General features: G+C 38.1%; 1 protein-coding gene across 6 annotated transcripts in view; it reads left to right on the top strand.

Moving 5' to 3' along the window:
* The window catches only part of afap1l2 (actin filament associated protein 1-like 2), a 47,727-nt gene extending 32,795 nt beyond the window's left edge, over positions 1-14,932 (top strand). For 2 of the 6 annotated variants that reach the window (XM_055022643.1, XM_055022644.1), the window contains exons 5-20: positions 1,641-1,770; positions 3,688-3,771; positions 4,128-4,339; positions 6,255-6,434; positions 6,529-6,615; positions 6,749-6,833; positions 6,961-7,065; positions 8,008-8,219; positions 9,958-10,103; positions 10,179-10,290; positions 10,379-10,624; positions 11,640-11,898; positions 13,647-13,820; positions 13,904-14,091; positions 14,176-14,385; positions 14,477-14,932. In XM_055022643.1, coding sequence (XP_054878618.1) covers positions 1,641-1,770; positions 3,688-3,771; positions 4,128-4,339; positions 6,255-6,434; positions 6,529-6,615; positions 6,749-6,833; positions 6,961-7,065; positions 8,008-8,219; positions 9,958-10,103; positions 10,179-10,290; positions 10,379-10,624; positions 11,640-11,898; positions 13,647-13,820; positions 13,904-14,091; positions 14,176-14,385; positions 14,477-14,503 — 2,457 coding nt within the window. In that variant the 3' untranslated portion in view covers positions 14,504-14,932. The remainder of the gene's footprint in view (positions 1-1,640; positions 1,771-3,687; positions 3,772-4,127; positions 4,340-6,254; positions 6,435-6,528; positions 6,616-6,748; positions 6,834-6,960; positions 7,066-8,007; positions 8,220-9,957; positions 10,104-10,178; positions 10,291-10,378; positions 10,625-11,639; positions 11,899-13,646; positions 13,821-13,903; positions 14,092-14,175; positions 14,386-14,476) is intronic. The other 4 variants (XM_055022646.1, XM_055022647.1, XM_055022648.1 and 1 more) reach the window with 3 other exon arrangements.
* Positions 14,933-15,016: the final 84 nt, after the last annotated feature.

Here is a 15,016-nt window from a genome sequence, read left to right on the forward strand (position 1 = left end):
CACAGGGGCAGCAGTAGAAAGGCCCAGACTTCCCTCTCCTTAGCCTCTTGAGCCAACTCCTCTAGGGGAATCAAACAGGGTTCCCAGGCCAGCCGAGAAACTGCCGTTCACGCCATAAATTTGGCCTTTACAGAGAGGTTGTGAGAAGAAAACCTTTAAAAGAAAAACAAAAGAAGTCACAATTCCAGGTTGCTACAATCCTTGTAGGGGACTTAGCAAACATGTGGGAGAATGTGGGGTGGGAATGATTTTCTTCAGAAGAATAGCTGGGAGGAGTCAAAGAAGCTTGTTAGAGGGTGCAAAAGAATTGAGCCAGAGGCTTAAGATCACCTTTTGACAGAGAGATTATGCAAAACATTCAACAATAGAATAGTGCAGATCAAAACACATGCATGGATTAGAATGAGTTGCATTAAAAGTGCCATCTTTACGTTAAATAAGGTGCCATTCCAAATGCATTACGTCATCATCTCTCCTCCTGCTCACCACTCATTGGTCCCAGAATCTCAGGAAACCAATCCATATGTGAGAACAAGTTACGTATTTTGATTCTCATGTTGCATCCATAGTTCAGAATGTTGACCTGATTGAGCAAAACCAGTGTGATTTTTGGATTCAGCTCATCAAAATTACCCTGAAACAGTTAAAAGATCCTCTGACAATTTTTTGCCCGTTGGCCAATGTAATGCTTGCCTATACTTTCCAATTGATCTCAACAGATACTCTTCATTTCTATCCAATATGACTGTCAAATGAATAAAAATATATTTTTCTGGATGTACACAGCTGTTAAAGATGATACCTAGAAAGACTTGTTAATCTTAGAGTATTGACTCAAATTGGCTGAACACACTTTTCAGATTTTTATTTGTGAGAAACTTGGCAGACAAGTATAATTTATCTTGCACTTCACAATTATGTGCTTGTTTCTGTTGGTCAAAATGTAAAACAATTTGTGGTGTGAGTACTTTTGTAAGCCATTGTATAGTCTAAAAATCACAGCTTGCTCAGATTCATCCATTAGGGTGAATTCTTCAAGATTTTCCACCCCATTATTCCTTGGAAAGGCGGAATAAGATAGATTCTTGTGATAACAAATGTCTGTGAAATGTGTTTTGGACCATGTAGCTAATTTACTGTCTTTGGTTGAGTGCTTGGCATGGGGCAGACAGACAGTCTGCCACACAGGAGTTGACAAGAGAGACAGAAGTGAAGCCAGACTGCTGATTGATTTCAGGAAAACCCGCTGGGTGCACATACACACACACTCGTGCACACGCACACGCACACACACACGCGTCACACCTCCTTCTCCAATGTCTATGCTCTCACACACTCTCCCCTGAAGGCAGAGTTTTGCTCTCTAGTCCACGGAGTCAGACAAGGATTGGTTACATGTGGAATTCCCTACTTACTCCTAGCTGGATTAACGATAAGTTCAGCCTACAGGAAACAAAACATGATAATAATAAATGCATGAATGTGTTTTTTTTTTTGTTGTTGTTGTTTTGTTTTGTTTCTGTTCGTTTTGTTTTGCTTTTGACATTCATTCACCGTCCACACATAGTTCAGACGTAGTGATGACAGATTAAATGGATACACTTTTACAAAGTATTTCAACTAACTAAATTTCTCAACAGATTTCTCTTGTTTGTCAGGGCGTCGTGGGTCGGGAACCGTTCCCCTTGCCTCCAGTTCCAGCCCCAGCCTGTATAGATCCTTCAGAGAGTTACTATGAGGAGGCACAACCTTATGAGGAAACAACCAATGGTAAGGACCTCTGCAAAATATTTCAACCAGTTGCACTTTTTAGCATTTAGTGACATCTAGTGGCAAATTAGTATAATACAACCAAATAAAATGCGACATTTGGATCATTTAGAATGTTATGTGAAGCTGCATTTGATTCTACTTCAAAGAAGAGTCCTTTTATTAAAGATTTTGCTTATGTAAGCAATTTTCGCATAATATTTCAGAAAATAGCAACAAAAAAAATTGTTTTGTCAATGGAAGACTCTATGTTCATAAAAATGTTACCGGTCACAGTATGTGTAGATAATGAATTTGTAAATTCATTATGTTGGCAATAGATTTTTACCCACACATCTACTTCTTTACTGAACTGATCATATTTATTGTGTTTGCACGAAAACAAAACAAATAGATAAAACAAACAATGCAAATAATAAAACACCAACAACTCAAATATAGTTGAGCTACATGCTAAGTAAAGCTTATGAGGAAGTTTGTTTCGATGTAACAACAGAAATAAGCTGAAATAAACAAAGGTATACGTCTTAAATATTAAAAACTTGTTCTATTAAACCCTAAATCCAAAGTCGAGTTTCGAAAAACTCGAGTTTCCTCATTGTTTCTACACTGGTGTCCTTAACACATTATGCTTTCAAACACTCTAGCTACAGATGTACCAGCAGAGGTTGGATCTGATTTAATTATGCATAAATAGTTAGAGGTGCAGATAAACTGTTTATTAATACAGCTATCACTTTGTTTTATAGACTCGGCAGCCATATTGGGATTTTTAGCTCTGGTTTCGAGAAGAAGTAATGGATTTTAGATAAATCACAGATTATTGCTACCCTGGCCAATAATACTTTACAATTCCTTTAGCCAAAAGGACAGCACTTGGTTTTCTGTAACACTGGGATCATTGACCACCAAAGGAGTCTTGCTCTCCTTTTCAACTCATCGTTTTCTATAGTGTTTGGTTCTGGAGTCTGAGATAATTATGGAAAATTTTGCTTTTCTGTTATTGGAACCATTTCTGTGTTAATTTGATTTATGTTCCAGCTGAAATATCCAGAGATAACCCTACTTTTGGTTTTCTTGTACACACCATCAGTTATTTACCTAAAATTTCCGGGTGTTTCTTTGGTTTTGCGCCAGAACCACCTTCAGTGGTTAGACTATAAAAACAAATTTTAGTCACATTTGACCGAAGTCCCAATTAAAACCCCAGTATGAGGAAGGAAACTCCACTGGTTTGGATTTGTTATGGTGGCATAGAAAAGGTTTTTTCCTGGCATTCCCACAAACAACTGGTTTGCGCATTGCATCTTCTGGTTTGGTTGGCAGAGTTGGCGATCTTGAGCTGGCATTCATAGTTGCAGTCCTCTAACACTGGAGATTTTTACTTCTCTTACCATCCTGGTCTCTGTGCATATTTTCCAATATTTTATATGTTTTTCAATTTTCCTAAATTACTGTTGAACATTTTTTCAAGACATTTCTTTTAGAGGATTTTACTTAAAATTACTTTTCACCAAAATAAAATTATCTTTTTTTAAGTTTATAATTTCCTAAAATTGCAGAAAAAGTACTTGTTCCAGATTATTTGGCAGATTATTCCACCTATGACAAGACATTTTTCACATAAGTGAAATGATCTGCAATATTAAGGTATTACTGACTTAAAACAAGCTCTTACATCTTGCTGAAAAGTTTCTTGGAAGTAAGTTTTGTCTTATTTTAAGCGTAGTAAAATATTTCCACTAGAAACTAGACCAAAAAACTTAATCTACGATAATCATGGGGTAGGTTTATTAAATCTACTTCATGTTAGACCTGTATTTTTTAGAAATGTATTCTCATGTTCAACTGATACTGTTTTGAAGAAAACATCCCATATTTTCTGTCTTCTTCTGGGTTTTTTTTGATACTGTGCAGATCTGGTGCGATCTGGCCTGCTCTCTGAGCCCTGGATGAGAGTGCTCAGCTCAGACTGTGTGGATTATGCTGTTATCACCGGGGGTAGATGAGACTCCTGTGTCTGTGTGGCATGTCTACACTTGTTTTTATTTTGCCAAAACATGCATGGGGAAACCAGCATGGTCGGAGCTGCCGCCATTAATCAGACTTATCAGTTTCCTGAATGTGTTCTTTCGACTTGTCATCATTTTCCTGCCAATCATCCATCTGTTGTTAAAATTAATCCGTCATCTTACGTTTTGTGAGGATATGCTTCACTCAAGAGGGTCAAGAGATCGGACATTAAGATCACTAACTCCTTCAAAATCATCCAGCCCTTTCAGCTTGCTTTAAACAATCTTTTAAGCGACGCTCCTTCCAGAGTTTTAACTGTTGCCGTTGCGTTTATTTCCTCTTAGAAGATGGAGACGCAGTCAGCAGCTCATACGAGTCGTACGACGAGGAGGAGGTGACCAGAGAGAAGTCACCATCAGCTCAGCACCAGTGGCCGTCAGCCGAGGCGTCTATTGAGCTGATGAAGGATGCTCGAATCTGCGCCTTCCTGTGGAGGAAGAAGTGGCTTGGCCAGTGGGCCAAGCAGCTCTGTGTCATCAAAGACCATCGTCTTCTGGTGGGTTGCACACTCAGATAAAGACTAGCAGATGTTCTGTGTAGAACATCAGCTGAAGTGTGTTTCCCCTCTGTAATTGTACAAATTTTAGATCAAAATAATGTGTAAAATCAGCCTGAAAACCTTAATTACAAAATAGAATTGACTTTTCTGCTTGTATTGAAGTATCATGATGATTTTCTGTAAACAGTATTTATTTTGTCATTTCTGATGTAGAACTTCAAGAGAAAATCTTGGAAAACTCTGCAAGAGATTTCATTGTATTCTTCTGTTATTGCTGGTCAATGTGCATTTCTTTCTGACAAGGTCTTCTCATTATGCAATCTTTATAATAACTTTTTATCTGTAAACTAAGGTAAGTTTGCTATTGTACATAGAAAATGGTTAATGAACTCATGCCCAATTAATTTCTGAACAGTTTTAAGGCACACTTTAATTATTTAAAGTGCAAAACAGACAAGTTCTGTTAACTTTATTTCAGTTCCCATAATCATCTTTCAGAGAAGAAATGACCACAATTTTCAAGAGATGTCTTGATAAAATAGTAGATAATTAAACATATAGGTCAGCCTTTGACTATGTCTATCAGATTAAACATATTTAAAATGGTTGCAAGATGAATGTTTCTTCTCTTGAAAAGCAGTTTGTCGGCATAGCTTCTTAGGTTTGAGTATGTGCTTCTGAGGTAAAGACATTTTGAACCTAACCCTATTGAACATTCAGCTTAAAGCAGACAACTCTAAATTAAAAAAGACTGACCGTTATTCACAGTGTATCAAACTGCATATCAGGTCAAAGAACAAAAAACGAGGTGGTCTGGGCTTTTTTGCTGCCGTCAGACCTTTAGTCCATCCAGTCATGGTTGGCGATGGACTAAACATTTTACTCAAGTGTTTTAGAGTCAGATGTGTGACCATCTCACAGCTGAAAATTTGTCAAGACATCTGCTACTCTGTCGACTAATAACGTCCCATTGAGTTTATATTTAAGTCACACAGCCATGGCTAAATTAGTGACCCAAAAAGGCCCCATTTTAAATTTGTCATCATTTGTCATATTAAGTTGTCAAAGGTCACACCAGTCTTTCTAAGGCTGCTTATTAGTCCCCCGAAACAATAAAAACAAAATAAACCTAATCCTCCCAGACCAAACTTAAAAATTTTACGTTATGCTGCTAACACTTAGCTTTTGTCAACAACTCATATATGGAAGTGCAAGCCCTGCACAACGCAAATAATGACCCGCCTAGAACACGGTGCGCTAATTAATAAAATACAGTTAAACAAAGCTTCGATTCGTTTCCTCGAATCATTCGAGGAATCGTTTCAGCCCTATACTGAATTCTTGAAAAGAAAAAGTATTTTCTTTTAAAAAAGAATACTTTGGAGTGCTTAGGTTTATCAAAGTTTTCTCAACGAAATAAAAACCACAGGTCCCCTTGGATAACACCTTCAGGAGAAATAAGACCAAAGCAGGGCAGCTTGACCACAATGCACATCGCCATGTTTGGTGAAAACTAAGCTGCATGCAGCATCAAAGACCACATGCTACTTGTAAAGCACAATGGTGAAAGGGTGAGGATTTGGGATGTTTTTTTGTTGTTTTTTTTTGCGGCTATAAACCTTGACGGATTTCCTGTTGGTGTTTAACCGTGAACTACAGGAATATTGACCAAATGTCACCTGAAAAACAATTTGGATATCAATAACTTACAGTTGTTCCCTGCTCTGCAGTGTGTTTCTCAAAGTCCAAAGCCACAAAGTGACTGAAATGTAATGAAAGATCCTTGAGAAAGCTGAGTGCAGACAAATGCCCACAAACCTCAATGAATTACTGTTGCGCTGTAAAACTGGAGAACATGTTGTCAGCACGCACCGGAGAGATGAAGTCACCCTGGTTTCTTTATTTTTTTTAGTGCTACAAAAGCTCCAAGGACCAGACACCACTTCTGGATGTGAGCCTGTTAGGCTGCAGTGTAATATACAAAGAAAAACAGCCAAAGAAAAAAGAGCACAAGCTGAAGATCGTTCCAGTAGGAGGCGAGGCCATTGTGTTAGGCCTGCAGAGCAAAGAACAAACTGAGCAGTGGCTTAAGGTGACCAATGTTCTGTGTTTTTCTGCAATATTTTCAATTATTTTAAGGTTAAAGGGTGGGGAAAAAATCACATGGATGTGTTTATACATGTTAGGTTATTCAGGAGATAAGTCCCAAGCCAGCTGAAAACTGTGATCCTCAACATTCTGCATCAGACTCCCCAAGGCTTATTTGCACTAAGGTATGCTTGTTTTATTATTTTTTTACATGTACTAGACCTCTGGAGTTTTAGCTAAACCAGTGGGATCAAATGTATATATATATATTTGTAATTCGCTTTTTGAAATTAATAAATTGTTCATTCAAACACACAGGGGGATCTGAATGAGAGACATTCGCTGGCATCAGAGAGTGGCAGCAGCACAGACAGCCACACAGAAACCACAGAAAACAAAGATGGTGAGTGGATTTTACTTTCATTGGATTTTACTTTGATAGTCAAAAACACCCAACATTGGTTCAGGAAGCCAATTCTTGTATTTTCACATAAAAAATATATATTATCTTTTTTTATTTGTTGCTATAGTGAAGAAAAAATATGGCCCAGGTTTAATGTTCAGCAACCTGATGAACATTGGGAAGAAAAAACCATCTTCGCTGGAAAGCCCCGAGAAAAGCATCAACACTTCAGGTAACCACAGATCTACTTCACTTTATGCTTCAATCGTGCCTCTAATGTCATTCCAGTTTGATGAATACCGACAAAAGTATTCTGCTTCATTCTCAACTCATATTTTTTTCTAAGCAGTACTTCTTTTTTGTAAAATTACAACTTTCAAACTGCAGCTTGAAGTGACTCAATTACACTTTTTGTCAAATCAGATTCTTTTGGGCCGTGACCGTTCATTTCCAAAAATAAGACTTGTGTGTGTTCTCCAGTGTGAACTGCAAAGGACCTGAAAGTGTCCCGCATGCGCTGTAGGGGGCGCACTAACGCAGAGCGCATGCTCAGTGTTTGCAGAAATAAACATGGATGCTAACGGGGGAGCACAGCTTACGATTTTAGAGTTGTTGTCTGACTGGATCCAGCATATTAATAAATTAATTGTCTTAATCCTCTCTATATTCCGCCATGATTGTTGTTTTCTTCCCGAACTATTAGAATACGCAATTATAAGTGTTTTTAGAGGGATTCTCCAATATTTGTTGGTTTTGGTTACCTGGAAAACCAAATATACACCACTGTATATTGTTCTCAGTTCTCATGTTACATAAAAGCAGCATTGCTTTAACATTTTATGTAAAGATAAATCATCCACAGTCTTCATGAAAAGCAGCAGGGGCAAGATGTTCAGGGCCATAATACTAGGCTTGTGCTAACAAGTTTTGATATGACTCTTTGATTTTTCAGCTTGTAACATCATAAATTGTGATTCGGGTTAGTCACAAAGCATAAGAAAATAAGAACTTGTGTACCTGTTTCATAAATTTTGTGGTTTGCTTGAATGTCATAAAATTTGAATGGACAATGTTTCAGCTGCTTTCCCCCACAGTGACAGTCATTTCCTGAGCTTTTAATATTTTCAGTTGTAAACAGATGCCTCCTGATGAAGGCTTCATTTCTTTTTTTCAGGTTACCTGAATGTTCTGGTGAACAGCCAGTGGCGGACCTGCTGGTGTCTCATAAAAAACGGACAGCTGTGGTTTTACCAAGACAAAGGGAAGAACAAAGTGAGCCAGCCAGCGGTGACCCTGGAGGGCTGCAGCGTTTTGCCCGACCCCACCCCCGAGCACCTCTACTCTTTCAGGATCGACTTGGACGGCACACAAATTGCAACATTAGAGGTAGATAAACGCTGCACTTCTCTCAAACAGGAGATTAAATAAACGCATCAGAGTTTGCACACTTTCTGTTAATTTTAACCTGACCACAGCACAGCGGTGTTTCGCTGCATGTGCTGATTTAGCAAAGGTTATTGTAAATAGATCCTGACACATGATCAGATGTAGTGCGTTTCCTCTCCATGGCCCATTTTCTCATAAGAGCTGACTGCTTTAATGCTGATCCGACAAACAAGCAAAGTCTAAAACAATCCCTAACACCAACTTATTTTAAAAATACACATTCTGCTGACATCTGACTTGGTGTGTATGAGATATGCATTCACACAAGGGTGGTCCCATGTGCTGGTGTGTGTGTGTATGGATGGATGTGAAGGGTGTGGTTGTGCTGGGATTTCGGAGACTGAAGCTACACCCTCTTTCATTAGACCTTCAGTACCACCCAGCTGCCGTGTGTATTTGGTCATAGGCTTAGGAATTTATTATTTAGTCCTGAGGCCTCCTCCTTTTTTGTTTTTTCCATTGTAACCATTGGTTCAGAGAAACTGTATGTAGAGACTCGGAGGGAATACTTATGGTTTCATATAGTTCAAGCACAAGGATCACTAAAGGTTAAGCGCTTGATTTGTATATATATATCTGGTCAAAATCTATTACACCATTTTTAAAGCATGAAAACCTCTACACATTTGGGGAGATTTTATTATGTCATGTGATAAATCTACGCAAAGTACCAAAATGGAAGGAAGCTTTTGAAAGTATGACATGCAGTTCAATTCAGCCTCCTATGAACCAGACTTTATAGAGCCACCATTCACTGCGATTAGACTACATTTACCTTTTCTTCTTCGTGAAATGGCTGAACCTCAGTGATTTTCAAATAGGTTTGTGCTTTGATGTAGGTTATTCTGAAGTTGCTATGTCTGATTCTGTATGTTTAGGATCATGGTGTTGGAAATTGAACCTCTGCCTTAATTTTAAGTGTTTTTTTCTGCATTTAACTAGCTCTTCTCCTATATTTCCATGTATTTAGCTTCATTCATCTTCCCGTTTACTCTGCCAAACTTCCCTGCCCCTGCTGATGAAACCATAATGCTGCCACCTCCACATTTCAACTTTAAATGATAAACCATACAGTTTTCTTTCTTGCCAATCGAGTCCAATTTGGTGGACATCACGACTTGTAGTCGTCTTCTTGATAGATTCTACCACCTGAGCTGTGGATGTCTGCATCTCCTTCAGAGAAGCCACATCAATGTTGAAATATTGCTTAGGACGTTATCCTGCTTTAGATTTCTCCACATTGTTTCCACAGTCCTTTTTGTTCACTGATGCTCATTAAAAAACACGCAGATTAACTGGATTTATTCAAGAACTTCTTCATTTTATTTAATGTTATCACATGATCGGGGCATAAACAAATGTTAACGCAAATTTTTCATATTTTTATTTGTGCTCAACTTTGTGTTGGTTTCCTACATAAAATTCAACAAGTTACAGTGAAGTTTGAAGCTGTAACATTACAAAATTTGAAAAATTTGAGGGGTATGAATAGTTTTGCAACATGTTGTAAGTAGCAAACTGTTCACATCTTAAATACTGTTGTAGCAATCATTTCATTAATCCAAAGCGATGGATGGCATGTAACATAAACCCATGTGGCTTTAGACCCAGGATGTTGCAAGTGTTTGTTTTGCATTGAGTGCACATTCCTTCTTTTCTCCTCCCGTTTTTCTCCCAGGCGAAAACTTCAGCAGATATGGGTCACTGGTTGGGCCTCCTGCTGTCGCAGACAGGAACCAAAACGGACCCGGAGGACCTGACGTACGACTACGTTGACTCTGAAAGGGTCTGCACCATCGTCACCGCCGCCAAGACTTCATTTCAGTAAGTTATTCACCCAAGGAGTCGCAGTTCTTCATCGCCATGAAACTTTTAGCTGAGATTTTTGTTTCTCTCCAGCTTGATGCAAAGGAGATATTCAGAGTCAAATACGTACATAGACACACTCCCTTCTATTCCTCAAAACTCTGATGAGATTTATGATGACGTGGCATCAATAGCTGATCCAGAGGTAGGCTTGGAAACAAATAATAAATGCGTTGTGCTATTTTCGGTTTCACTTTGGCAACAATTAAACATCCTACTCCCATGCCATGCAGGATGCGGAGGAGGATACCCAGCCGAGATGTGAGGAAGAAAACAACCCCCAGGATCACAATGCAACACAGCCAGACAATGCCACGGAACAAGAGAGCGACAACAGAATTTACCTGGACCTGGTCCCGATGCGCTCCTTCCTCCATACAGCCTGTGGAGCCAAGGCTTCTCCACCTCTCCAGGAAACTCCTAGAGTTTGTCCAATCCCAGGAGAGGGCCAGAAGGATTCCTCTTGCCAAGTTAAAGAGGTAGATAATCAAAGATTTGTCCCAGCCCTCATCCGCAGAAAGTCTAAATATCCAAAACAATAGATGTCCATGGGAGGTAGACGTAAAATCCACAAAAACAAGGTCTGGAAGCTTTAAAGAAAATCTTTGTCCTGGCATACTGATACTCCACTTTGGACAGTTTAAGGTAGAAAGAAGTAGAAATTATTCTACAGGGAACTAGAGCTAGTTTCTAGAAACTCTGGAAATAACCAGTACAAAGTCTACCATTGAGGGAAAATGTTAAATAAGTCTTTATTACGGCATTCAGAGCTTTATATGTTAGAATGAAGATTTTTATTTTTATTTTGAAAGTAATAAGTAGCTACTTGGTTTTTGTTGATCTTTTATTTTTTATTTTTATAACAGGTTTGTAATAGTTCAGTCTGGATGTTAGAAATTAATTCACTAGTTTTTCCACATGAGATGTTTCTCATTTTAGTTGTTTAGGTGGAACAAGGATGTTCTAAAAAACTGATCATGATGGTAGATGCCTCAGAAAGAATAAGTTTCTTTAAAGCTTACTTGGAAATTACTAAAATAATAATGGTTCAGCAAGTTTGTAAATGTTACAATAGATAGGAACTGCAGTTGGCGCCGTTATTAAATGTCTTTGTAGTGATAATTGTTGAGGTCAAAAGCTGAAATGCTTGGGAACTATTTGTCTGAACAAATGGATTTATCTTTTTTTTTAACTATAGCTGAGTATTGTTAATGTAGTCATGGATATTTAGCAAATGTTAAACAGAAAAGCTGAAGGTGATCATTCAGCTATTTTATGTAATTTTGTCAGGCTGAATGTCATCAACAGAAGAGTGAACTTTTATCCCATGATATCAAATTAAGACCTTTAGGCCTTAAGGTGGGATTGTAGTATAGATACCTGAATAGATAGTTAAGTTTTAGCAGAAAATCAATTATTTATTCTGTGCCTTGGCATTTTTATGAGTTAATTTTTGTACATTTAGATTAAATCGATCCATGCTTCAATCTTCAGGCCACTTCAACAAACCGCACCGAGCCAGATTCCAGCCTTCTGCTAAATGGGCCAAATTCAGCGTCTTCCTCCAGCAAAGCAGAACAGCGGCGGTCACGGAGTCCCTCACAATGTCAGCCTATCAAGACTCAAAGCCAGGAGACGTCAAAGAGGAGCAGCCTGGGCGTCCCACTAGCCTTCAGTTTGCCTGGAGCACAAAAGAGTCCAACTGGGCTCCCTCACAGTCCACAACCAGCACGGCCAAAGGCTCACACCATCGGTAAGTTCTAGCAATGACATCCAGATTTAGAAGTGGTGCTGAGGCAGAAATGGTCGCCTTGTGTTTCTGAGTGGAACGGCTCCATCTAGTGGAAGGATTCACCCATTACAGCTTCAGGCGCTATAACCCAAACAACTGCAATCATTATTTTCCAGAGTTTTTTTTTTTGTTTGTTTGTTTGTTTTGTTTACTTATTCTTTTTAAAATAGAACAAAAGTTGTTTAATTTACCAGGTCAACATAATGTGCAGTTTTTCACTATATTCAACATAAAAATGACTGGTGGCGCGAAGAATATTACTGGCACTCAAGATCTGCAGATTTTGTTCAATCCCTTCCTTTCTAATTTTATTTAGGAAAGTATTGACAAAGTAAAGGTTTTAATGATCTGCCAAGTAAAATCAAAACTAGTCAAAAGTGTTGCTGTTTGTTTATTTTGTATAATTCTCTCATTGTACCACATTTGATATATTGTTTGGGGCAATACATAAAAAAACAAATTTTACAGCCGTAGTACATGATACAAGAAAAGCTGTTTGAATACTACATGAAGTGGGATATTGAGAATTCATTTTTTAAAATTCTGGGATGCTGTAAAATTTAAAACCATACCATTCATTTACAGTAAGAAACATCAACTTCCACACAGTATAGACAATATACAGAATTTTTTTGTGACACAGAGGGGCATGTAATTTAAGAGGAGAAGAAAATTTTAATAAACAGTGTATTAGAACAACCAAAAATAGTTTTGATCAGTGTGTGGAATAGATTTATGGAATGGATTAAATGATGAGTTCAAAAAGGTGCAAATGCAAACCAGCTTAAAAACCTTTTTAAAAAGGAGCTATATTGGACCAAAAATGATATTGAAAATGTATAAATAATTGTACATTGAAGAATGAGAATGTGAGATTTAAGTGACATACAATGTCACTTAATTCAAGTTTTGGATATTTAAATATCCAAAACTTGGAATATTTAAATATCCAATTCAAGTTTTGGATATTTAAATGTTTATAAGTGGCAGAAAATCATAAGATCTTCTTCCTGCAACTTTTCAGACAGATAATGTAAAGTTGCATGTCAATTAGACATGATTTATTTTAATTGATGTATTTTTTCTTTTGACTTTTTATCTGCTCGAAATAAATAAAAAAATATAAAACATACTTAATTTCTTGATGTAGAGATCATTTTATCAATGTGCATGGAAAATGTGTTACCACTAGGCCTCTCATAATAATCAATAAATCAATTAACCGCCTTATAAATGAAAACAAACTCAATTATTTCCGTTAGCATGATTTATCATTTATTTGGATGATAAAAGTCTTCAGTTTGGTGCTTTTATTCTTCAAAACTCAGCCTTGTTTTGAAGAATCATTTTGTTTGTTGTTTGGTTTATTTATTTTGGATATTTAAAATGTCTTTCAGTTCATCTGAATGTAAAGTTTACTAATCATTATGCCATTTCCATTATATTACGTAAAATGGTCTCAAAACAGCATTATTGTTTATATCAATAACTTCTGAAAAAATTTATCGTCCAGAAAAATTTGTTATTGTGACCGGCCTAGTTACCACATAAAGTAAAAATTGTTTGAAGACCGCCTGGAATTAACAAACCTGCCGAACAAATCCCGAAAATAGCTTGAAAAGTTTCCACCGTGACAGGAAACAACTACAAGGATTCTCTTTTCTTTTTAGTTGTGATATTGCTAACAAATACCGATGCTTCATTCTCAGGGAGCTCCAGTGCCGTTGAGATCAAACTGGGTAAGAACCGCACCGAGGCAGACCTGCTGCGCTACATAGAAGAGCGCGACCGGCTGGAGAAGGAGAGGGAGGAGGTGAGGAGCAGCCTGACCAACCTGAAGAAGGAAAAGAGGGAATCAAAGGAGGAGCTGAGCACATGCCAGGGTACAGCTCGATGTTTTATCATGTGAGATAAAATGTGAGATTTTCTGGGAAGGTTTTGACAGCCAGTCGTCTGGTGTGTTCAGATCCTAAGCGGCAAGCTCAGCTGGAAGCCTGTCTGAAGCAGAAGGAGGAAGCATGTCGGGAGGCGGAGCGCCGCAGGGTGGAGGTGGAGCTCCGCCTGGTAGAAGTGAAGGAAAGTCTGAAGAAGGTGGAATCAGGACCGTTCACACTGGGAACCACACTGGACAGCAGCCTTCAGGACTCCCCGGCAGTGAGCTTCGCCCGCTCTAAACACCCAGGACTCATCGGTTTGGTGCATGAACTCAATGCTTTCTCCATCATTTTTGTCTTTCAGACTAAAGCTGCAACCCTGCCTCATCCACAAATATCATCATTATCAATATCAACACAAGCAGCATCACCACTGCCATCATCATCTTCGTCTTCTTCCCAGCCCTCCAACAACAGCGTGAGTGTAGATTGTCCTGTAAACTCTGCCTCGGCTCTTAAAAACAGGCCCACTTCCATCATCGCCACGAAAGGAAACGTCCTGCAGAAAGCCAAGGTGAGTCTGGACTACAACAAATGCTGGAGCTACAGCTTCAATGACCAAGTCATTACTTTGAGTTAAAGTTGCTTTTGTTTTCTTTTTATAGGAATGGGAGAAAAAATCCACCACTTAGGTGGAAACTTCTTGAATCTGCACAAATATTACAGCCATGTGGAGTTAAACCTCCTGATTTCTTCCCAAGACTTTAACTAGGCCAGGAGACCGAAGCACATGCTGAAAACTTCTTGAACGCCACGGGATTCCCTTAATAACGTGACTTTTCTCATTTGTTTTATTTTCAAAGGAGCAAATTTAAATAACTCCATAAAGGCCAGTGTTGCAGAAACAAGAGAGCAGCACATTTTAAAACCACTAAATATTTTAAACAGAAAAAAAAAATCCCTTTACTAAATTGTCTATTGTGTAAAATTTAGATTGTAGTTTGGTTCATGTATGCTGGTAGCCAAGATGTAAATAGATGTACACCATTTATTCAGCCTTTTGGCTTGTATTGCTAGCTAAAACTGCACTTTTTATTCAAATAAAAAAAAATGTTCTGAAAAAAAAATACTGCTTGTTTTTCATTTTATATTTTCAATCTTGTTTGACAAAAAGTAGATACAGTTTGTCTCAAATCGTTACTATT

Source organism: Poeciliopsis prolifica, unplaced genomic scaffold (genome assembly GCF_027474105.1).
Source record: "Poeciliopsis prolifica strain line A6 unplaced genomic scaffold, Auburn_PproV2 SCAFFOLD088, whole genome shotgun sequence".
Taxonomy (NCBI): Eukaryota; Metazoa; Chordata; class Actinopteri; order Cyprinodontiformes; family Poeciliidae; genus Poeciliopsis; species Poeciliopsis prolifica.